General features: G+C 42.6%; 1 protein-coding gene across 1 annotated transcript in view; it reads right to left on the reverse strand.

Annotated features, from left to right (window-relative positions):
• Positions 1-20,445: 20,445 nt before the first annotated feature.
• Positions 20,446-23,594, reverse strand: part of TMIE (transmembrane inner ear) — a 34,376-nt gene continuing 31,227 nt past the window's right edge. The window contains exons 3-4 of the mRNA XM_051612744.1: positions 21,117-21,266; positions 20,446-20,552 (exon numbers count right to left, since the gene is read on the reverse strand). Of these exons, the coding sequence (XP_051468704.1) occupies positions 20,446-20,552; positions 21,117-21,266 (257 nt within the window). The remainder of the gene's footprint in view (positions 20,553-21,116; positions 21,267-23,594) is intronic.

Genomic DNA, 23,594 nt, shown 5'->3' on the forward strand with positions numbered 1-23,594 from the left:
AATGCTCACATCTCTACCGAAGCTGCAGGGCTGGGCTCCTGGACTCAGCAGCTGATGAGAACTGGATGCAGGAACTCAAGGATGAGGATCAAAGGCAGGCAGACAGACCGAGTCCTCCCAGTATGCCAGCCATGGATGAAGAGAGCTTGACCCTGGTGATCCCTCAGATTTATGCTGACTATGATGCATGTGGGATGGAATACTTGGTCAGTTTTGGGTCACCTGTCTAGCCTGCTCCTCTCCCCAGGAGAGTTACAGGTGTCATCTCTTTTCCTCTCTTTTGTTTCCAGAGCACAAGAAGATGAGCACAACCAAGCAGTGACCTTGGCTCTGCATGCCATTCTCCAGCAGTAACTATAACATCGAGTGCTATCAGTCTTAGAAGCAGACACTGAAAAACAAGCTTAGTTTCAGAGAATGCAGTTACTTAGAAGAGATTTAACTGAAAAGTACAATTACTGAAAAGACCATAAGCTCTGTCCTGGCTGAAACCAGTGCTGTTTGTAATTGCTCATCATTGCACCCACTGGATACCATGATGACCTCTGCAGTCTGCCAGTGGAGTGAAATTGCTTCCCAGTCTGCCTGGGGCAAAAGTAACCCAGTGAGCCTGAGCCATGAGTTTTTAGTCATTAAAGCCAGGCTTGTGTGTTATTGGATCAGTCTGAAGTTTCCACCTGATCTGGATTGTGCTTGGACTCATGGTCACATTGCTCTTGAATCAGCCAGGGATGCAAGGTGTCTTTCTGTGTCCATATATACCAGATTCCTACCAGTGGCAGGCAAATGACACCCAACCCAACCTGAAGCCTGAAGATATAAACTCATACTGCCTAAATGGGGCAAGGAATGTCAAGAAAACAGCTCAGAAGGGCCTAAGCAACCCTGAGCAGCTTGAAAGAGTGGTTGGACAGTGGAACTGGCTGCCCAGGGAGGTGGTGGAGTCACCATCCCTGGAAGTGTTGAAAAGAAATGTAGATATAGTGCTTAGTGACATGATTTAAGCACTGAGCAGATAGATTAGGTTATGGTAGGAGGATTTAGACTATGGTTGGGCTTGATGATCTTCAAGGTGCCTTCCAACCAGGATGATTCTATGATTGATTCTATGATTCTATTTTCTCTGCCTTCTTCATTACAAGAAGTAGGGGACAAGAAGTGAAGCCCAAAGGAATCAGTTTTGAAATAAGCAAAAGGCAGCTCTTGACACAGGGAGTAGCAAACCTGTGTAATAACTTTCTGTTCAAGGGAGCTCTGGATGCTGAAAACTCACATGAGTACCAGGCAAAACTGGGAATAAAAACAAGGAAAAAGATGCATTCAAATACACCAGATCTGCAGATAGTCAGGCATTAAGGTGGTTTTGCATAGATTAGACTTATTCTTGTTCTCCTTTCTGCATGCAAAGATGGAAATTTCCCTCTCCTGTTCAATTCCTACATACATTTCCCCACTTGTAATCCTGTTTGTCCTTGTCTCTTCTGCAGGAACCACGCTGATGTAAGAGAGAATTAGCTTCATTTTTTCTGTTTGCTGGGAAGGTGACTCAGGCAGAGACCTGCTCATGGATGCTCAGAAAATGTTTTCCAGCCCTTGGAGAAGGAACATTGTCCTTGTCAGGTTGGGCAGGGTCACAAAACAAAAGATAGCTCATCCTTCAGTATTTTGGACTCCAGAACTTATCTATACCCCTAACCAGAAACAGTCTTTGAAATATCTGTTAGGTACTTCAGTATGGCCTGGAGTGACAACAGGAATCATCATCAAGGACTTTTTTTTATTTCACTGCACTTGAGTTTGTAGTGCCTTTTGACAGGTTCTGAGCTGTTCAAGGCATCCTCACAATGTTGGCAAGTCATGTGGGTGACTCAAAGGTACCTCATGGCACAGTTGGACTTAACAGGTTCTCTTCTCTAATCTCTCCTCCTTGCCTTTTTCCCCACATCTGATAAACTTACATGTCTTCCCAGACAAGAAATGTCAAAAGGCTTCTACAAAATCCTGCTGAAAGGGAAAAGACCCTAAGAACAGTGACAACAACCAACCCGTCTCCCCTCCACCTTGAAAATACAAGAGATTAAAAAGAGTGCAAAGCAGATAAGAGAAGTAAATAGACATGACTGCAGGTGGACTGGAATTGGTAACAGCTTTAAATCAGTTGGATGTCAATCTCCACAGGAGGTTAAACTCTCCAACAAGTGATACTGTATTTCATCATGTTTATTTTGTCAGCTTTTTATTCTTCAGTCAGTTTCACAAACCCTGTGTGCAAAAGGGTGTCCTCTACAGTTTCCTGATTCAGTTGGCAGCTTTCCTCAGGGTCCTTTCAACAAACAATGTCTTCCTAAAAGGTGTCGAGGGATTTATTCAGTGCCTATTCAACTCGGTTAGAGTATTGTTGCTCTACATTTGCCTTTGCATTTCAAGGTTACACAAAAAAAATTCTCCCTGACTCTGCTGTGTAGCAGACTTCAGAATATCTGTTTCCAAGACAGTGAATTTAATGTCTAACATCTACAATGTCTCTGACATTTGTAAAACATTTCTCACCGTGTTGTGTGCTTGTCTAATATCAATGATTAATTTGGAAGAACAAAAGTTTGACAGCAATAAAATAAAAGCTTCTGCATATATTAAGAGAACAGGAACCACTAAATTATGTTGGGCCTATAAATACTGGATCTGGCTTTTCCCTTGGAAGTGTTCCAATGGTTTCATGGGTCATATCTACACTTGTGAAAGAAAAAGCAGGTTGAAGAATAAGCCAAGAGGAGACTTTCATGCTTTCCATTATCATTTTTTTGGTATGAACCTGACTCTGGATATAGATACATCTGAATCCGTAAGTAAAATAGGTGAGGGTCTTTCTGGTGGTCCTGATGCTAAAAGGCACAAGACAAACTACAACCCTGCAGCTGAATTCTTCTACTCCTGCTTTTAGGTTATGACAATCTGAAACAGGATAGCTTCATGCACTGCATATTAAGAACACTCCTTGGCTCTGCAAACCTCAAAAAAGGCTCAGGTGTTTGCTAGAGGAATGCAAATTGGCATTGGCCAGAGACAAAAGAGACTAACAGAATCATAGAATGGTTTGGGTCAGAAGAGATCTTAAAGATCATTTAGTTCCAACCTCCTGCATGGGCAGAGACACCTCCCACCAGCCCAGGTTGCTCCAAGCCCCATCCAACCTGCCCTTCAACACTGCCAGGGATGGGCAGCCACAGCTTCTCTGGGCAACCTTTTCCAGTGTCTCACCTACCTCACATGGAAGAATTTCTTCCTGATATCTAATCTAAATCTCCCATCTTTCATCTTGCAAACAGTCCTCCTTGAGCTATCACTCAGTGCCCTTGTCAGAAGCCCCTCCCCAGCTTTGCTGTAGGCTCCCTTCAGGTACTCAAAGGCTTTTGTACGGTCTCCCTGCAGCCTTCACTTCTTCAAGCTAAATTCACTAGATGAAAGACAGAATTCTTGCAATGGGGGAAGTTCCTTGATAATCTTTAATTTATTAGTATAGACATAAACAAAACCTTAGTATGACCAGTTTGGAAGGAGAGATAAATTGTTGTTTATTCTTTTAGAAGTTCAAAGCATTTCTATAGAGGTGAGTTTCTTGGCTAGATAATTGGGTCTGTATTTCTTACTTAGCAAAGTATGTCACTCAAAACTAATACAACTCTTCAGAACTCTACAAGAACAACTTCTAGAGATCATTTGCTGCTAATACAACCACACTAAGAGCCTGCTTTGAAGCATCTTATGTGCTCAGGTATTCTGCATCTGCACCTACATGCTTGAGCAGTGACCTCAGTTGAGGGAACACAGTGATGAGACATCTGGGCTGGGTGAAGCGTGAGCATTGAGAGAGCATTGATTCTGAAGGAGTATGTCTGGGAGCTTTTAAAGAATAGAGGACTCTTTCAATCTCCCCAGAAGACATCCTGGGAAAAGCTGGTCCAGGAAGGAGGACCTACCCTTGCCAGAGCCAGTCCAAAATACAGACGTTAAAAAATTGTGTTTATAGGACATATGTGCCTAAGTACATTTACACTTATGTTGCTGAAGACACCTCTTGGCCTTAGGCCAGGCTGTTGGGGTGTTGAGTTCTGACTCATGTTTTTTGAGCTCTTAGCTTTGGCAACATGGGGCATCCTAAACCAGCTTCTACCAGGTGACGATGAAGAGGGTTGGGAAATGATTCAGCAAGAACACAATATTTATGTCTCTAAAGGCAAAATTACTTCTGGGAATCAGGAGAATGTGAAGTATTTTTAGGAAAGAAAGGACAATGAAGTCTTGTCTGCACTGTGAGTTTTCCCTAGCTCCCAGGCTGGCCTGGAAGCTCTCTGAAATCACTGGGTAAACAAATTCTCAGCTGCCAGAATCAATGTTACCAGCCCTTTAGTTTTAACCAGATTTTAGAGGATTTATCTGCTCCCTTTGCCAACAGGACTGTGTCCCCAAGCTGTGATGCATTCTTCCTCACAAATAGCCTCATGGAACAGGGCAAAGCTCTTTCTTTCCCCTCTGCAGTCTCAGTGGTCACAAGAAAGCAAGCAGAAATTAATTAGTTAATGCTAAAAATGAAGCATGTGACAGAACAGGGTCTTGATCTCAAGATTTGGGCCAACCCTCTGACCATTGCACTACCTTGTTGTAACTGTGCTTCTGATCTTTTAAAACCTACTCAAATCTTGGAAGAATGGATCACTTGCATAAAGAAGGTGTTATTTTCTACACAAAGAGGATGACTGGTAGATTTCAAGTCAACTTTTCAACTATTTTTTTTCTCTTTGTCTTTGTATTGGAGGAACAAGGCCTGGAAATAGAGACTAAGAAGCTCCAAAAGCAGAGAGACCAAGGAAGAATATTCCCCCCCCCCCCCAGTCCCATACATTAAAAGCTTTTAAACAAGTTTCATGACTTCTAGTCTGAACTGGAGATTTGGCATATCTTGTGTGTACAAAACTATTACCTTTGTACTCAAGACATTGTCTAGTTCTATCTCATAGCCCAGTATTGAATCTCCTCCACTTAAACCATTGATAATCTGTATCTAACCTGTTCTTATAATCCTCAGATGAGGGAGATTTCAGTACTTCATTACTCTCATCATTTGGAGTCTGTTTTACAACTTACCCTGAAGGTCAATTCCTATAATAAAGTCCATTTTCATTGGTGCTGTCCCCAGTGGACCAGGAAAATATAATATATCTTTGATCTAGTTACTGATATTTCAGGTTTTTGAAAACTATTTCCAGGATTTCCCTTGGCATTCTCTACAGTAAAACTTTGTTTCTTTTTTCTTTACAGGATATTATTTCTTCTTCTCTGATGCTTCTCTTCACCTCTGTCTAGACCACCTTCAAGTTCATCACTGACTTCAGATAGAGTGTAGGACATATCAACTTTCTCAGATATTCCCAATAATTTTTCCAAGTTTCAGCATTCATTACACCCTTGCCCATCATTTTCCATATTTCCCACTCCTTTACAATAAAGGAATTGCATTCAGCCACTCCTTTCCTATTCACAAATGTGTGAATGTTGAAACAGAGTTTGGAAAAGTGTGTTTACTTTGAACTCAAGTAAAAGAACCAAATAAAATAGAGGTTTAATTTTCTCCAAATCTTCTTCAACCACTAACTTCCTGCACCTCTGAAATGCTCCTCTGAAAGTCCTCAGGCTGAACTGTTGCAGATATGCTCAGCAAGTGGAATAAAATGGACTCTTCTTTCTATTTGTCTCTTTCCAGTACATAACAGGGTAAAATATTCAGTTTGGGGAATTTGTCTGGAAAGGTTTGGCAGCCTTCTGAGATTTTTTTGGCCAGTAGGACAATCTGATTTGGCAAACTAGCTAAGAAGCTGTTGAAAGAATTAAACCATATTATTGGATCAATGTGATAGGGCTGTTTTGCCAGAACTGTGTTTTGAAGGTCTCATTTTCACTGGTGGGTATATTTCAAATGATACAGGCTAGGTGGCTTTCTTTTACATGTGTAGTTACAGAGGTCCTTGGATCCATCACACAATGCACATGTCAGTCTGAAATGAAAACAGAATAATTTTCAAGCATTCTTTTTTTTTTTTTTTTTCCTCAAAAGTTCACATTCAATGTCTAAGTCATTAGATACTTTAGTCATTAGGCCTAAGTCCTGTCGTAAAATCACTCATTATTTTATGGGTAATATCCCAGCAGACAGTGGGTCAGTGTTTACATCAGTCTCAGGTCCCTTATTCTTGCCAGTTTTGGTGCTTGGTTGGGATTTTCAAGCCTGCAGAGGGGAACAATTGCTGTCTGCAAAGCTCAGACCAGATACTTTTACTTACCCCCCTTCTGTGGACAGAAAACTCCTTCCTTGAGGATTTTCTCTGAGGAATGTGTCCCTCAAACCACTTTCATGCTTGCAAGGTTCCTAACTGAAAAAAATAATTCTGTTTGGGAAGTGTTGAGCATCAGTTACAGCTTATATTGGACAACTAAGTCATACTGAGACTTTTACAGGGAACAGAGGGACTAGGAGAAAATCTGAAGTTCACCTTCTGAAAGTCTGGTCTACCAGCCTGAAGTTGAACCTATTGTCTTTGGTAAGTACAACAGCTCTCCTGTACCAGCTAAAATGTTCAAGTCAGTTGTCACAGACATTATTGCTCTTCTTCTAAGTCATCCCAACCCTCTAAGGAAAAAAAAGGCTTCATTTTATTCTAGCATAGTTACACCACAATCAGCCTTGGCTTCTGTTCAGTTCTTGAGCTAATGCTTCATCTTTAATTAATATCTATGTTGCATATGTGCCATAATTATTCTATATAATTATTCTATATATTATAAGAATATATAGTCATGAAAAAACTGGTATTATTATATATATATATATTTATATTTTTGCTAGACAGCCTTCTTTAACATGATGAACCTGGAAATGTATATAAAGACCACTTGGGATTGGTGGGGTTTAACACAGAAAAAACATCCAGACAAATATTTTAAATTAAATTGAATCCTCCTCTTCATCCTGGTTTTATTCCATGACTCCATGACACAGCTGCTTGTCTCAGGATGCCAGCTGACCTGTGAGAATCAATCTAATGAACATCAGAAATCACTCTTTATGTTGGTCTCACAGGGCTTCGGACACAGGGCAACTCTCAGACACACAACTAGGTGAAAATTGGGAATTAAGACTAGGATATTTCTCTGAAAGAAGGATAAGGAGGAGAGGAAAGCAGGACAGTTGATTTAATGCTTGGCAGGCAGACATTTGTAGCATGGTGGTGGGGAACCTTAACAGAGTTAGGGCAGAACTGATCGTACCTTGTTCCATGGGAAGTGGTGTGGATTTGCAAAGCACTGCACGAAGAGGAAAGGTTTTTGTCTCCAACTATCAGGGAACAAGTTAGCTAATGAGCCCAAAAAAGAAGAGACAACCCCATGCACATCAGGTCTACCATCATCTGCAATTCCATGAGGTGTTGCTGGGACTGTTAGCTTGTGCTGTCTTTACAGCAGCAACTCAACAAGACCAGGAGATGGACCAAACATTGTTCTAATACCACCTATGTTGTTAATTTTTTAGCTCAGTCTCCAGCACAGTTTTGACCCAGGTTAACTAATATTTTCCAAAAGAATTCCTGGGTATTGTTTAGGCATTATCACAAGCCAGGAATCCTTACAACAGCACAGTTGTGAGCAGACTGATGCAGAGTCCAGCTATGTGGATGTTCTCCTGATGAGGCAGATGGCTCCTGGGCCAGGGTATGGGTGCTGCCTCCTTTCTTTACCAGCATAGGTGTATCCTCTGAGTGCAAAGAGAACAAGATTTGTGCCCAGAGATGACAAGTGTCTATCCTTCACTGGACTGCACTTCATTATGTTATGGCTTTAATAGTTGGACTGTGAGATCCAAGCTGTTGGATGTGTACGTTCGTGCTTCTACTATTACAATATGTCTGGGTCCTTTTTCTTTCTTTCTTTCTTGCTTGCTTGCTTGCTTGCTTGCTTGCTTGCTTTCCTGACATTTTTTCCTGCATATATATCACACTGCTTACTATCTCCTTGCTTGGATCAGTTGACTTCTTTGCCTGATCCCAGCTATCTGGCCTAGTACACACTGTTGCTTTTGAAGCCCTCTCTCATTCTGAATTTCTAGCTTGTTCCTTAGTGCTGTCCAACTCTGTTGGAGATTCTCGTTTACCCTGTTCCTACACAAATCTCTTGGTGTCCCTTCTCCACTATATATACCTCAGGAAGGAGCCAGGCTAAGGGAACTAACATCCCAGGAAAGATTTAGAGGTGAATGCTCTCAATTGTGCTCAGTTTGGAGCTGCTCACTACAAGAAGGACATTGAAGATCTGGAGTGTGTCCAAAGAAGGACAAGAAATCTGGTGAAGGGTCTGGAGCACAAGTCTTATGAGGAAGGGCTGAGGGACCTGAGGGTGTTCAGCATGGAGAAAAGGAGCCTGAAGGGAGACTTCTCATTCTCTGCAACTGCTTGAGAGGAGGTTGGAGTGAGTTGGGGGTCAGTCTCTTCTCCCAAGGAACAAGCAATAGAACAAGAGGAGCTGGCCTCAAGTTGTGCCAGGGGAGGTTGAGATGGGATCTGGGGAACAATTCCTTCCTGGAAAGGGTTGTCAAGACCTGGCCCAGGCTGCCCAGGGCGGGGGGGAAGTCCCCATCCCTGGAGGGGTTTCAAAGCAGTGTAGAAGTGGTGATGAGGGACATGGGGCAGGGGTGGCCTTGGCTGGGTTAGTGGTTGGACTGGATGATCCTAAAGGTTTTTTCATTCTTAAGTGATTCTATGATTTTATGAAAAGCAAATAGAACCTTTAGCCAAATAAAAATATTTTATTTTCCCTCTTTGATCACATCACACCTGAACCTGATCAAATCAGGGCAGTGAGCTCTGTCCCCCTGTCCCTCTCATACTCTTCCTCAGTAAACCAGGCTCAGTCCCACACTTTCCAGCGGTTCAGTCCCGTGATACCCAAGTCCTCCCTTCCTCCTCATGCCATATCCACCGTGGACATCTCTCACCCCTGCTCTCAGGTGCACAATCCAGCACAGCCAGCACAAGCTGCTGTTTTGCTGTTAGGAATGGAAGCTTGGATGGGTCACACCATTCAGGCCCACTGAATGGAAGGCCCAAAGACAACTGCTTGACAAAGCACATTCTGGCTCAGGTCCTGTTGATTCAGGGAACCTTCTCTGGAAGGGGCTAATTTTCAGACTGTGCTCCCACAGTCTACATCTGCCTTTGGGAATCTGCATTCATATCCTCCCTTTCTCTCTCATTTCCTCACAGCTGGCTTTTAAAACAACCCTCAGGGAATAATAAGGACCATTCCAGCGAAGAGGTCAGCTCACTTCTCTCTCTGCAGTGTCTGTGCTGACTCGTGTCCATTTCTTCCTCTCCTGTTCCTTGCAGCTCAAAGGCTACATAGTTTGAAGCTCACTCATTCATCATGAGACTGATCCTGCAAAGATGGGATTTCAGAATGACCTCAGGATGGGCATCTACAGAGGTGGAAGAACTTGTGATTCAGGCCTGGTGTGCATGAGAGGCAGTATGAAGTTTGCAAAACTCTGGTGTTTAACACAACAGAGACAGCATTAAACAATTATCCTTTTGGACTCTTTCCCTCAATCGTATGTCTCCAGAATGGTAATGGATAGCAACCAATCCCTGCTGTATTTCCAAACATGCATCTGATATGGTTGGTTTTGTTCCCTCAAAAAAGGTCTGGGGCAATCAAAGCCATGCCTGCTCCTTGTGGAGGGTGAAGATGGTCCCATGAAGCAGAAAGGGAAAAGTGCTTCATGAAACTGAAGTGCCTGTACTCCTCAGATTCTGTTTGCTGTTACCTCCTCATCTGTGTTTCCCAGGTGACATTCCCCAGGACAGAGGTTTCCCAACAGCTCTGCCATGGATAGCATCTCCTTGGCATGTCTCCTTCTCGACCACGTGTCACCAGCCTTTGGGTCAGCTCAGCCCAGCTTTCCACCTCTCTGACTAAGAGAAAAAATGAAAAGGGGAAATGTGTGTTCAGCCCTTTCATTAATAATCTGAAACAAACAACACAAGTGAACCTCAGTGAACGTGTCCCCCTCCTTGTCCAGGTATCTGCTGTCCCCAGCAACTTGCCCCTGACTGCACATTCCAGCCAGGAGAGGACTTCTGCTCAACACAGTGGTTCTGTCCCTCTCCCAGCCCAATGACTGATCAGACAGAAAGCCACAGAAATTAAACGATTAGTCTTTATTTCTATACACATGGGGCATTGATCCTAGGGTCTGTTTTATGGGCTGGGGAGGGGGGGAAACGGGATGGGGACAGGGTGGAGGAGAGCATGAGTGCATTTCATTTATAAAGTCAAGCCCTGTTCTAGTGAAAATTGAAGTTCCTGTTTCTTTCCCTCTGTATTAGACTCCCTGTCCTCTTACAGGAAGTCTTAATAAAGTCTCCAGGGATGTTTAAAATGGATTAAAAAAAATCATAATCCCCATATGGAAGCATTGGCATCAGTAAGATACACCACTGTGTGATAGCATGGAGCCAGGGAATATTTGAAGGCCTGTAAAATAAACTCATTAAATTGGTATTCTGAATGCATTGCCTATGGAGAAAGTCCCCTATAAGCTCCTTCCTATCTCTTGAGCAGGGAAAAAGATGTGACTGAGTTTTGGAGCTGAGCAATTTGAGGCTGTGATAGAGGAACATTAGGGAGGAGGGACAGACAGCAAGGGACAGTCACTGCAAAGCAGAACTGGCTTTCTGCTTTGGGGAGTTGTGTTTAAAAGCTATCCCTCCTTGTATCAAGGAACAAACAGTCCAGAGCTCATTTGATGAGCCTCTGAGTGACTCTTCATGTGCAAGGGCTGGTAAGAGATCTCTGAATGACAGAACTAGTATCAGGTAGAAACCATCACAATGTGTTTCAGTTTTTTAGGGACAGCAAGGCAGGACCAACCACAAGAATGCTTGGAAGTAGTGGCCCCAAATGGCTGCAGACCCCAGGCAGCAAGCAAGACACACTGCAGAGGATCTTAAGAACAGACTGTCCATCCAAAGGCCACCAAAATTCAGTATCCCTTCAGCATCAGCCAAAGGTCCCTGCAGCCCAGGCTGTTCTCCAGGATAGTAGCACAGAAATGCTCAGATAAGTCAATAAGCATAGGTCAGGTACCGACTGAAGACTTTCTGCAACACTCTCCCACTCTCCAGGTAAAAGGAGACTTCAGGGGTTGGTTCTAGATAATCTTTAAGGTCCCTTCCAACCCTAGCCATTCTATGATTCTATACTTCTATGATTCTATGATTCTCTTCCCCAGAATCACAGACTCAATAGAGCAGTGAGTAACAGCACAAGGAAAGACTTCTCACTAAAGTCTTTCTGTCTTGTTTTGCTTCTTCCCTTCAGTCTTCTCAAAGCAAAATTAGTTCCTCCAATGTACTGTGTCACCTCTTCAGTTTCTCAACAGCAATTTTTGAAAGTGAGCATGCTTTTCTATTGTGTCTTAAATAGAAGAATTTCTATTGTGTCCTATGACCTCCCTGCAAATAACTTTACTCTGACAGACAGTTTTATGGTAACAGAAGATAGTGAAGATCAGGGAGGCTTTGCTGCTATTAATTTATATCAAATCCCCGGAGCATCTTCAGAAGGAAATGTGCACAAAGCCCTGTTTCACAAGATCAGTGCTCAGGTCCCATCTATTGTCCCATATTTTGTTTCTGACATTAAGCAGATTGCCTTTCATGCCCCAGTTACCCTGCACGACACTTCTCAGTCTGCAGGAGTCCAGACTAAGGGACTCAGTACATCAGGGGCTCAGCAAACAGCATTTTGTTTCACCAGAAAAGATTAGGACCATAAAAGCATTCAGGTCAGTGTGTAGAAATGGGGGGGAGTGCCATGCAAAATGCCATATGAAATTAGGAGCAGCAGGGAGCCAGAGCTATCTCACAGTTACTGCCTGACACCTTAATGGTTTGGGGAAAAACAAACAAACCAACCAAACCAAACCAAGCCCCAGCAAACCCACAAAACACCACCACCAAAACAAAACAAAAACAACCAAACAAAAAAAACCCCTAACAAAACAGAAAAAAAGAGAAAGGGGAAAAAGAGAACTTCTGCCCCTCTTTATTTCTGAATAAAAAGGGTCATTTTCTTTAAGCCTACAAAACCCTTTCTCTTTGAAAATGGCAGCCCACCTCAGTAACATAAAGTCTAATCTGACCTACAGATGAAAAGCTCCATCTCCAGTCCTGGAATTATTTAGAGGTTAATCTTTTTTTTTCTTTTTTGGCCACTGGAAGGAAGAAGCCCATGGTTTTACCAGCTCGGTGTCAAGTTTGGGACTCCACATGGAAGGGGGAATCTCTCAGTCCCAGTGAAGACCTCGTTTGTTTTCCTTGGGTCTAACCAGGTCTTACCAGGTGATCAGGACAGCACAAATGATCCAGATTTCTTCCTTGCTACATCTCAAAAGGGAGCTGGGGCTTACTGAGGGCTTACTTTCAGAAGGCAGATACAAGATACTTCTAATACTTACATCTCCATTATGAAATCAGTAAGAAGCAGCAGTTCTTATTCAGAGTCTCACTGTGTAAGGAAGTACCCAAAGAGAGAAAAAAAGAAGACCATGTTTTTCTTTGAGAGCCTCTGGGACAGCTGTGATTTCTCCTGAGGCTTTCATCCTTTAGGGAAAGCTGCAATATAGTGGTGAAAAGGCATAATGACATTTCCTGGTCATAGATGTACCTTGTATGTAGTATCTCCTGGCAGATCAGCACAGAATCTATGCTTCATTTTTCACTGCTTTTCTTAATTCTAAATGCAAATCCAATGAGGAAAAAGGATCAGGAGGAAAATAATGTGGACAGCTGCTTCATGGGCTCCTCTCCCCAAGGAATTAGGTAGTAAACTTCAGCTTCCCATGTCCTCCTATTGACCTGCTCATCCAGGCTTATGATCCTCATTACAACCTCTTGTGGACACCTAACCAGGCTGCCTTAGACTTTATCCACCAAAGCCAATGACTTTCTTCTCGATGTTTCTTAAATCACTGATGTCCTTGGGATATTAAGCTACTGTCAACTGAACTCTTAACTTCTTCAAACCAGTGGAAAAACAATACTGGAAGAAGAGAGATAAAGGCTGATAAACCTGCTCAGGTAGATAAATGGATGCCCTGGAACTTTTCTTTAGGCTAAAGAAGAGATGTTATCAAAGCCAGGCTTGATTTAACACCATAAATAAGACAAAATATATCCAACACAAACTGCTTTTAAAACTCTCTCCAGATATTACAGAGGCAGAACAAGGTCCCCTCTAGTGGAAAGCTATGGAATAAGTTGAGCAGGAGATTCTGCAAGTGCTTCCTCATCCTGGCTTCGTAGTATCTCCATCTGTTTTCTCCTCATCACCCTTGTCATGCACACATCATCAGGCCCACCTAATAAAAACAGAGCTGTGGTCATTATTATCTGGGTATCTGAGCCCTGGGTCTGAAGTCCTACTTTTGGCCTCAGGGATTTGGCATTGCATTTATGATTTCAGGGAAATCAAGGCATCTCCAACTTTTCCATTAATGTTTCATTTTACAAACTTCAGCAGTGCTGGGTGTAACTTTTCCAAGGCAATTTCTCCACCTGGTGGTGTAAAAAGCAATTCCCAAGGTGCTGCTGGTCAGAGTGCTCCACTGTGGTTTCACACCCACCAAGATCTGACATTTAAATTCCACCTGACCACTGCAACATGAGCTGGGGGAAAACACCCACCAGTTTGGACTGTGCCTGTAAATTTCCTTCCCTCCATATACTCTTCAGACATGATAAGGTTTGTTAGGCAGGATGTTTTCCCAAGAGTCTACAACCTCCAGTAATATCTTCCCTTCATTCCACCCACAATAAAGCTGACAGCTTGGAAACAATTGGATATACCCCCATCAGGTGCTTCTTAGAGGAGAAGCTTTAATTCTCTTTTAATTAACACCTTTTTTCTTATTATTTTTTTTTTTTTCAGTGAGACACAACGTTAAACTAGTGTAATGAAATATAGGAGAGTTTTAATGTCTTTTCTGTCTGAGGTTGGCAGAAATTAAGATGAATTACTAAAGCTTTGGCAGCTCCAGGTGCAGTATTTTTTGGGTTTTTTGTTTGTTTTTTTTTTATGTGAGAGAGAATGTGGTTGTTCTGGGGAGGAACAGATTGAGGAAAGTGCTATTCTACTCTCTGATAGCGAGTTTAATGATAAAGTGAAAGGGCAGACATTCTTTATGGAAGCTTTTGGACCAGGAACAGATGTGCCCCTCTTCCCTCTCACCAAAAAGGTGAAGGCTGAGTCAGCATCCTCATTCTGCACCTCCTCAACAGCATTAGCAGCAGCATTAACAACACCCCACCATGATTCCAGCTGCAGGACAGGGAAGCAGCCCTTCCTGCCCAAATCACAGCTGAATCCCACCCTACAGCTACTTTACCTGGGAACTGAATTGAGTTTATAGGACACAAGTATCCACTCAGCTTCCCCAGAACACACAGTGAGCTGACTGTCCTTTTGAAAGCAGCAGAACATGCTCTTCATTTTGCTGCCTTCATTTTCTACCAGGATCAGTCAAGTAGGAGAGAGGGGAGAGGAAAGCTGGGACAAACCAGAAGTGGCTTTGCAGTGACAGGTCAGCTTTCTCTCTGTCTTGAAACCATAGAGTGAATAGAAACTAGTTGTATTAATATAAATTTCAGTCATGGGCCCTGAGTCAAATAAACTACTGAAGATAACTCCATTGTCTCTGTCTTTACCTCCTAGCAAGCAGGAGATGGTTAAAGGACTGTCCCAAACTGATGTCATCCCATTGCACCAGGGTTTTGGATGGGGCTTTGAACAACCTGGTCTACTTTGGAGGTGTCCCTGCCCATGCAAGGGTGTTGGAACTGGATGATCTTTAAGGTCCTTTCCAACTCAAAACATGATATGATTCTATGATTCTATGGAGTGGACAAAACGGTGCCAGTGTAAATACTCAGAGATGGTCCATCCAACAGAGACAATTGGTAGAGTTTAAGTCATGACAATATCTTGCAAATGACCCCCCATTAGCTTTTTAGCTAAATGATACTCCCTGGCTGTTAACTTTAAGGCATAAGTTGCTGAGATATTTACAAAGTACAGGAGGAAAGCTGCTCCAGGTAAAACTACTCTTCAAAACTTTCCAGGAGGTGAGATAAAGAGCAGCCACATGAAAATGTAGCAAAATCCCTGGTTTCAAAACTGTTCAGGGAGGGAGCAAAGACATGAAAGCATTCACCCTTGCTCCCCTGAGACCCTGAGTTTTGGCAGCAACATGCTGAACTTCTTCACATCTCCTTTGTGGGCTCTTGTCATCTTGTCATCTGCTGCCTTTCCTGAAGGGATGATGAGCAGGACAGCTACTGCCAACAGCAGCACAGACGTTTGTTTTGGTGGTTGTTGTTTTTCATTCTGTGCATCCTTCTACAACTTGATTTAGAAGTCTTTAATTTGAAAAGAGAAAAAGGATAAACCTTCCGGGAAATAACACAGTTCTTTTTATTTCCTTCAGCAGTCCAGAGAATGAGGCATCTGAGAAGGAAAGCAAGCTTTCTGCCATGTGTCCAAGCCACCTCTCAGAAGCGACATGAGCTATGACTTTAAAAACTCTATTCTTTGCGTTTTAACATCCAGAATTTACTTAATCCCTAAAATTACCCACATGCAAACCTTATTCAGGAGGAGATGAGCATTAATAAATATTTATCACGTTCTTGAAGGTCCTCAGGAAGAACAAATATGAAATTAATGGTGTCCTTCCATTAGTTTAAATCTTCTCTCTGCATTTCCATACTTAACCAAAGTCCTGATTCTCCCTCCAAGCTGCAATTTTGGTTCCAGTTGTTGTTATCATGTAGCTCTGCACCTTGTATTTTATTTACAAGACGCTGTCCAGTGGAAAGGCCAAGTTCTCCTTTGGTAAACAAAAAAACAGTGACTTGGTCCTCAAAAAGAATAAAGCCATACATCCAGTGGCACTCTGCAGCCTGACTATACGGAGAGCAGCATGTCCTGCCTGCTCCCAGTTCTCCATCCACAGCAATGTGACAGTGTCCTCCCCAAAGGACTGCCAGCACTGTCTTGTAGTAAGGTCACTTCTTCTTTGCTGGAGCTTTGGCATTCCCACCAGCCTTGCCATTAGTTTTGGTGCTTCCTCCTGATTTTGCTGCTTCACCTTCTTTTTCACCTTTCTTCCCACCAGCTTGTTTCTTGTCAGTAGTGTCCTTTCCCCCCTTTTCTCCTTTTTCTCCTTTTTCTCCCTTTTCTCCCTTTTCTCCCTTTTCTCCTTCTTTCTTTTTGGCCCCATCCTTCCCCTCTTTCTTAGATCCTGATTTCTGGTCCTTTTCACCATCCTTCTTCTTGTTGTCTTTGGATCCATCTTTTTTACCCTGAGCCTTGTCGACTTTTCCAGATACAGTGGGAACTTCTTCTTTTTTTTCTTCTGCCACCTGAGCTGTATGCAAGGATGGAAAAGAAAACAAGAAAGTAATTAACTTGGGCTGGCAGTAACCAGGCAGAGGGCAAAACTGCTCCCTGTTGGCAAATCTTGGACAAAAGGAAAATACTTCTACTGGGGCTTTGTTTATACAGCTCTTTTCCTCACTGTAACAGCTTTTTGTGTCTTTGTTTTGAGAGGATAGACAAATGGGGTAAAAACAGAACTGGTCATTTCAAGGGCTGAGTTGTGGCTCCATTGGAGTAAATGGCTCCTGTTAGTAGGAACTGATCCATGAACACCACCAGTGCAGGCCATCAGCATTTCTCAAGAAGGACTTTCATGTGGAGTTGTCTCCTTCCACAAGAAGGAACAGAAACAACTCTCATGCAATTCAGTCCAGACCTGACTTAGGTTTGTTTTTTGTTTGATTTGTTTGGTTGGTTGGCTTTCCTAATTCTTTGTTTTCCTCTCAGGGTTATGTCTCCTGCAGCTGAGGATGGACAGCAGGGATTCTGCTGGGCATCTTTGCTCCCAGAGACAGACAAGCAGAAGGCAGCTTGCCCAACACAGGACCACAAAGTAGGCCTAGCTTATGTTCCATCCATATCCAGTCACCTTGGGACTGGTTTCCTCCCTGTACCACTGTAATTAATGGCAGCAACATACCATGAACTTGCCTGCAATTAACTAGCACAATTAACTCTAGTGCATACTCTGTTTTGGGATGTTTTAACACATGAGCCATGTTGGTTACAGGAAGCTTATAATATCTTTTATTTTACTTAGCAATATCTTGGATTCAGTGCCCATATTTCAGGTGAGAAGACTAATAAATATCACACTGGCTCTGCACACTTTAATTATTCTGAGTAAGGATCTGGTAACAGAAAACTTTTCCTCATTTTTCTTATTTTTCTTCTACTAAAAGTGGCTCGTTTTCCCGAAAGTATTTCTGACCTCAGAGCTTGATGCCCTGAACACTCAACTCAAGCTACAATGTTAACCTTAAACACAGATCATATTTCATATCTTTGTATAGAAAATTTTACTTTTGCTCAAGACCAGCAGGGTATAAAGTTTTGCAAAAACAAGTGAAAATGTGCTGAGTTTCCTACAACCTCCTCTCTGAAAATCCCCAATATAGGACTCAGAAAAGTAAACAGGTAACCAAGTTAACACAACATAGTAATTAAAATCAGACAAGTTGTAACAATGACCTGGGAGAGACCTCAGCAAATGGAGGATGTTTGGTCACTGTTGAACTTTCCTCAGCTGCCACCTTGGTTAAGTCAAATTATTTCACATTTGTCACAGGTTAAGAAAAGATGCCAATGAACTGGTTTAGGAGGTAATTTGGTACAGACCTGTGGTGAGATGTCTCAACCCTCACCTGGAGCCACTGGACTCAAATCTGTTTAAATAACCCCATGTGTCACATGGTTATGGATGTCTCTAATGTCACTTTTAAGCTGCAGCAATGTATTGCAGGTGCAAGACAAACCTGAATTTGTTACGTTGCCCTAAAATGCTGCTTCAGTCTGCACACTAAAATATCATATCATCCCTTTGACCTTGGGAACTGGCAATACATGTGCACACACATATGGGAGTAGAGCAATATGGACTCTTTCTTACAACCATAGAGGAAAACTTGACATCTCACATTAAAACAAAAGGAGATAAAAGAATTCAAAGAAAGCAACAACAACTTCAAACAAACACAAAACCTCACCAGGAACAAAACAGACACAAAACAACAACAAAAAAATCCAAACAAAAACTACCACATTGTCTGCTTCCTGGACAAATACGGTAGGAACCAGGTGAACTTCCAAAAATGTCATCTGGAGCAGCCTCAGACCAGAATACTTGGAGATCTCCCAAGCAGTACATCCCACTTTAAAGGCCAAGTCCTGCTTGTACTTCTCCCACAGACTGGGAGACAGAGCACAAATGAATCAACTTATATATAACATTTTACACAGAGAACCCTAAAGTCCATTTTATTTATGTCCAAAAAAAAGAACTTGCCATATAAGGCACTCAAAAAAGTCCATTTGGCAGTTAGAATATTCCATCATAATAAATGTGAAGTAGGGTAAATTAATGCCAAGAAAGGAGAGGAGTGAAGCACTGTAATATATATTCATGATTAATACCATTTGACACTTAGCAAAATCTTTAAAACATTTAATGGGCACTCATTAATTAAAACCACTCAAGTCATGTCTCTGACCTTGACTGAGTCTACCAGGGGTTGTCACAGTATCTGTATCTAGATAATTGACAAACACAACATTCTGTTTCATGACTGCATAAATCAAGGTGAGTTGCCAAATGTCAGTGGGGTGACATGGCAGAGCATCACACTCTGTACAGGGGAAAATACCAGCACAGAGATGAAGCCCAGAAGGTTGCATACTTTCCACTGGAACACCAAAACCATGTGGGAAAAGTGTTTTTGGGGGGCGTAGGATGCACACTAAGCTCAGGAGGGCGACCCAGGGGGTTTGATCACACCCAGCTTTTGTTGCTGACAGCTGAAGTGTTGACAGCTGAGTCAGTGCTTCTGGGTCCCCAAGGCTGGAGACGTACAGGCATTTTTAAAACAGTTTCCTCTTCTACTTTAACACCTCCCCTACTGTGAAAGGAATCACATCCTTTTTATTTTCCACCATGGATAGAGGAGCAAAGTCTAGATGACTAGTGTTAATTAAGACTTCTGTAGATGATAATTGAAAATAGATGACTCCCACCCAGTACCAGTTCCTTCAAGGCAACTTGGACACATGTATATCTGCCCCAGAGGATTAGGAGCTTCAGAGAACATGTATTTAAGAGCCATTACTAGACATCAGCAGCCACTCAACAATGTGTTATCCACCAGCCTCCTGCTCTGCACCATGCCAGGACCTTAATTCTGGAATTCTCACAAAGTCAAAGTGTGTTCAACTACTTAGCATGTGGGGGAAAAGGTTTAGATAATCTCAGTTGTGCAGCTGACATCTATATATCTTGCTCTCTTGTGGTAATTTATTCATGAGTTTATGTTGCAATAATTTATCATGGTCTGAATAAATCTACAGCAAAAGAGCCAGCCTTTGGATCACACATTTTTGGGATGTGAAAGCTGCTTACAGGAGATCAAAATTTAACAGTGTTGTGGGGTGAAACAGCCATTTGGCTGCCCAAATACTCTTTCTGACACTTCTGGATATTCTCATCCTTAATTTATTGATTTTCCAGAAGTGCCAACTGTGCAGGAAGAGGATGTAGCAGCAAATGAGTGAATCTGGCTTTCTGCTACCTACAGGCATGACCATTCACACCCTCTGGGATTTACGGATAGTTGGTGCACAGAGAATCAGAATTTGAGCAGGGAATCAAGGGGTACAATACTAAGCACTTCCATGTGTGATGGCTCTTGCGTGGAAGAATGCACTAACTAGAGCTTTGGCTGAGCTTTAAAGTAGGTTGAGAATTTAACTGTATGGAGAAGGGCTTGTTCATGCCAATTGGGTTCAGCTCCAGAGAATAGCCTGGCCATCCTCAGTTTATAGTATAGGCCCAGAGAGATGTCTGAACACTTCTGACATACTGAGGTATGTGCAAGTGCTGACTGTTCAACACTTAGTTCTGTGTTCTGCTGGTGTAGGACAAAATGTCTACAATTACATTTGCCTCTTTCATCAGTTTCATTGGCTGAAACATCACATTTTGAGCCAAGGAAACTCCCAGTTTCCATGAAGCTGCAGACCTCAGGGCTTGCAGAGACACAGGAAAGAGGAAAAAAAAAAATAAATCAGAAAAGGGTTTTGAGAAAACAGGGATGAAATGCAGAAAGGGAACTGAAGAAACAGAGAGTCCGAGGTATGATGAATCTCATCAGAAAAGAGAAGCCATAGACAGACAGACAGGAAGGCAGTCCCCTAATTTCCTTGCAGGGCCATTTCATCTTCTTCTTTCACCACAGGCAGGGAGTTGAGAGGTCTGGACTGGACATGACCAGAGAGAGTTAGGAGAGTTTCAGTAGAGCCTAGGGTACAGAATCAGGAATGAAGAGTGAGAGGAGTGGAGACCAGTGACAGAAATACTCTTGGCCATCTAATTGGGGCAAACAATTTATGAGTCATTTCGAACTCTAAAACTCTTTTTCTTCCTACTGACCCTCCTCCCCCAACCCAGGAACTTATCCTTAAAATGAATCAGACTCTCTGGAAATTAAGGACCTGATTTAGTGGTGGCCTTGGCAGTGCTGGGTTAATGGTTGGACTTGATCTTAAAGGTCTTTTCCAACCAAAACAATTCTATGATTCTATGAATTTTTAAACATGAACTTAAAAGGAATGCCCCTGACTTGTACCAGTGGAGAAACTGTTCCTTTCACCTAAATGACCACTCCTGCTTCCACAAATACTGCAGGTTTAGTCCAGGTGAAAGGCAGGTGTTTACCAAGCCATGGCATTATCTTAATAGTTGTGCCCAAGGATCCACAGTGATTTACACTAAAGGAGGCCCTAGCCCTTTGCCTTCACACACTTAGAAAGCAACCCCAAAAGATGAGGCGGGTCTCATCTGTAGGTGTGGGCATGGGAAGTACCTCCAGGGATCTCTGTGAGCTCGTTGAGTGGTGGAACAGTCTCCAGTTTGTCTGCATATGTCTTGGCTGCTTGTCGCTGAGCATACCGGGCCTCGATCTCTTTCCTTGTCCGGGGAATCCGGCACTTGAAGATACAGCACAGTGTGATAACTGGGAAAGGAGAGAGGGAAGCAACAGCATTCCATTTAGTCAGCAGACCTCTGTCTAGTACAGGCCAGCCATTTACAGTGAGAACACAGCAAGAAGAAAAAATAATTTCAGAAGAGTTTTTCCAGTAGGAACCTGTAGTCATTTACACCAGTGGAAGTACCTGCCTGAGGGATGTGGTCACACAGTCCCAAAGCAATGGAGTTACCTGAAAATTAAGATTTACCATTGCTAGCTGAGCTGTGGACCTCCATGGAAGGAAGGACTGAGCATGTTCTCACTGAAACCAATGTGAAGTTATGCCATATATACCAATGGTGTTTCTGAGCATCAGAGCTTTGACCATTTAAACTCTTTATCTCTTTGGATGTGACAGCAGCAATTAAGATGTGCTGTCACCCTTCAACAGTGTCTTATTGCTAGAAGTCCCTGACAACACATCTTAGCCATTCAGTAATGTGGTAGGTAGGTCCTGGAGCTGTGGACTTCCAGCTGCAGAAAGCAAGGAGGGGTTTGGCACAGAAACACTGTAAAATCTACAAAAGAGATCTAGCACAAGAGCTCAGTATGTGCCTTCACTGATTTTTATCCATATTCATTTAAGGAAGGGCACAAATTGAACCTGGATCTCCTAAATCCCCCCATCATGCACTTTCTATTCCATCATCTATTTTTCCCATGTGCCAGGCTTCTTCACTTGACTTGAGGATGCAGATGATGCTTTTAGTGTTAGTAAGATATATTTTTCCTTTATGTGTAAACCTATATGTTAGTTCAGAATTTCCATTGGCAAATCTAATAATGATCTGGACAATTCATTCTCATGAAATCACAATTAGTTTGTTTCCTAGACTGTTCACAGACTTGATCAGATCATTGCCTCACCCATATAAGTCCTGTGACAACATCAAAGCAACATCAGGGAAAAGGTCTATGAGACTTGGAAACTGGTAAACATAAAATTAATTGCCCAAAGGTCATAAACACATGTCCAGAAGCAGGAAATCTCATGGTTTCTATGAACTTCTGAGTTGCTTTTTTTTGTGGGCATCCTTTAAATCACAGAGTCATATCATAGAATGGTTTGAGTTCTAGTTCCAACACTCCTGTGTGGGCAGGGACACCTCCCACCAGACCAGGTTGCTCAGAGTCCCATCCAACTCAGCTCTGAACGCTTCCAGGGATGGGAGAGCCACAGCTTCCCTAAGCAACCTGTTCTAGGGTCTCATCACCCTCCTAATTTCCTCCTATTATCTAGCCTAAATCTCTCCTCATCCAGTTGTTGATCCATCACCTCTTGTCCTCTCACTACAAGCCCTTGTCCCAGGTCCCTCCCCAGCTTTCCTGGAGCCCCTTCAGGCACTGGAAGGTGCTCTAAGGTCTTCCTGGAGTCCTCTCTTCTCCAGGGTGAACACCCCAACTCTCCCAGCCTGTCCTCACAGGAAAGGTGCTCCAGCCCTCGGATAGTTCAATGGAATTTTCTATTTTAAACAAAAGCTCAACTTTCCAACCTACCTAATCTCTTAACCTCATTTATACTTTGTGGAAATGGGTTCCTAAGGCAGGCAGAGCATTATGCTTGGAAAGATGTTGTACAATCAGTTTTACATGCCCTGTTTCCTGTTTTAACTGGACTTTCACCACACTGCATCAAAGTATCCAACTTTTCTTACACTTCCACAGTCAAGTAATCTCCTCTGACTTGATGTCACCATAAGTCATAATGTATTAGACCTCTGAGACTAACCCAATGAAGTCAGAGAAATAACCTGCACATTTGGTTCCAAGTGTGAGCACTTTTCATTCAACAGGAGTAAAACAATTTGGCAGGCAACATTTACAACAGACAGACGACGTGCTGGTGTAAATTTTAATCTCTAAAAGTTTGTCCTGTACCTGCCCAGCCTCTCCTAAGTAAGGAGAGATCACATTAACCAGGAAGAAGTTCTGCATGACCTCTTCATATAACAAAAAAGAAAAGGAAAGTTCTAAAACACCCTTCTCAGAGTTTTGAAGTTGGTATGACCAAGCAAAGTGTAGCAGCTCCTCTATCCCTTTTCTGCCATAAATACCACTCCCCATCAACAGTTTGCTGTGGAGGTGTTGTAGTGGAATCACACCTGGGGCCATGTACGTGTGACAACAGGAAGAGACACCTGAAGCTGAGGTGACTTGCCTAAAACAACATGGAATTGTCATAACACATAATTGTAGAAGTAATCAAGATGTTTTTGCCTTGCTGCTCCTTCTTCTGTTGGACATGGACCTGTTGGAGCAAGTCCAGTGGAGGGCCATGAAGACTTTTTTCATTCTGAAGCCAGCCTGGGGAAC

Source organism: Apus apus, chromosome 2, assembly GCF_020740795.1.
Source record: "Apus apus isolate bApuApu2 chromosome 2, bApuApu2.pri.cur, whole genome shotgun sequence".
Classification (NCBI taxonomy): domain Eukaryota; kingdom Metazoa; phylum Chordata; class Aves; order Apodiformes; family Apodidae; genus Apus; species Apus apus.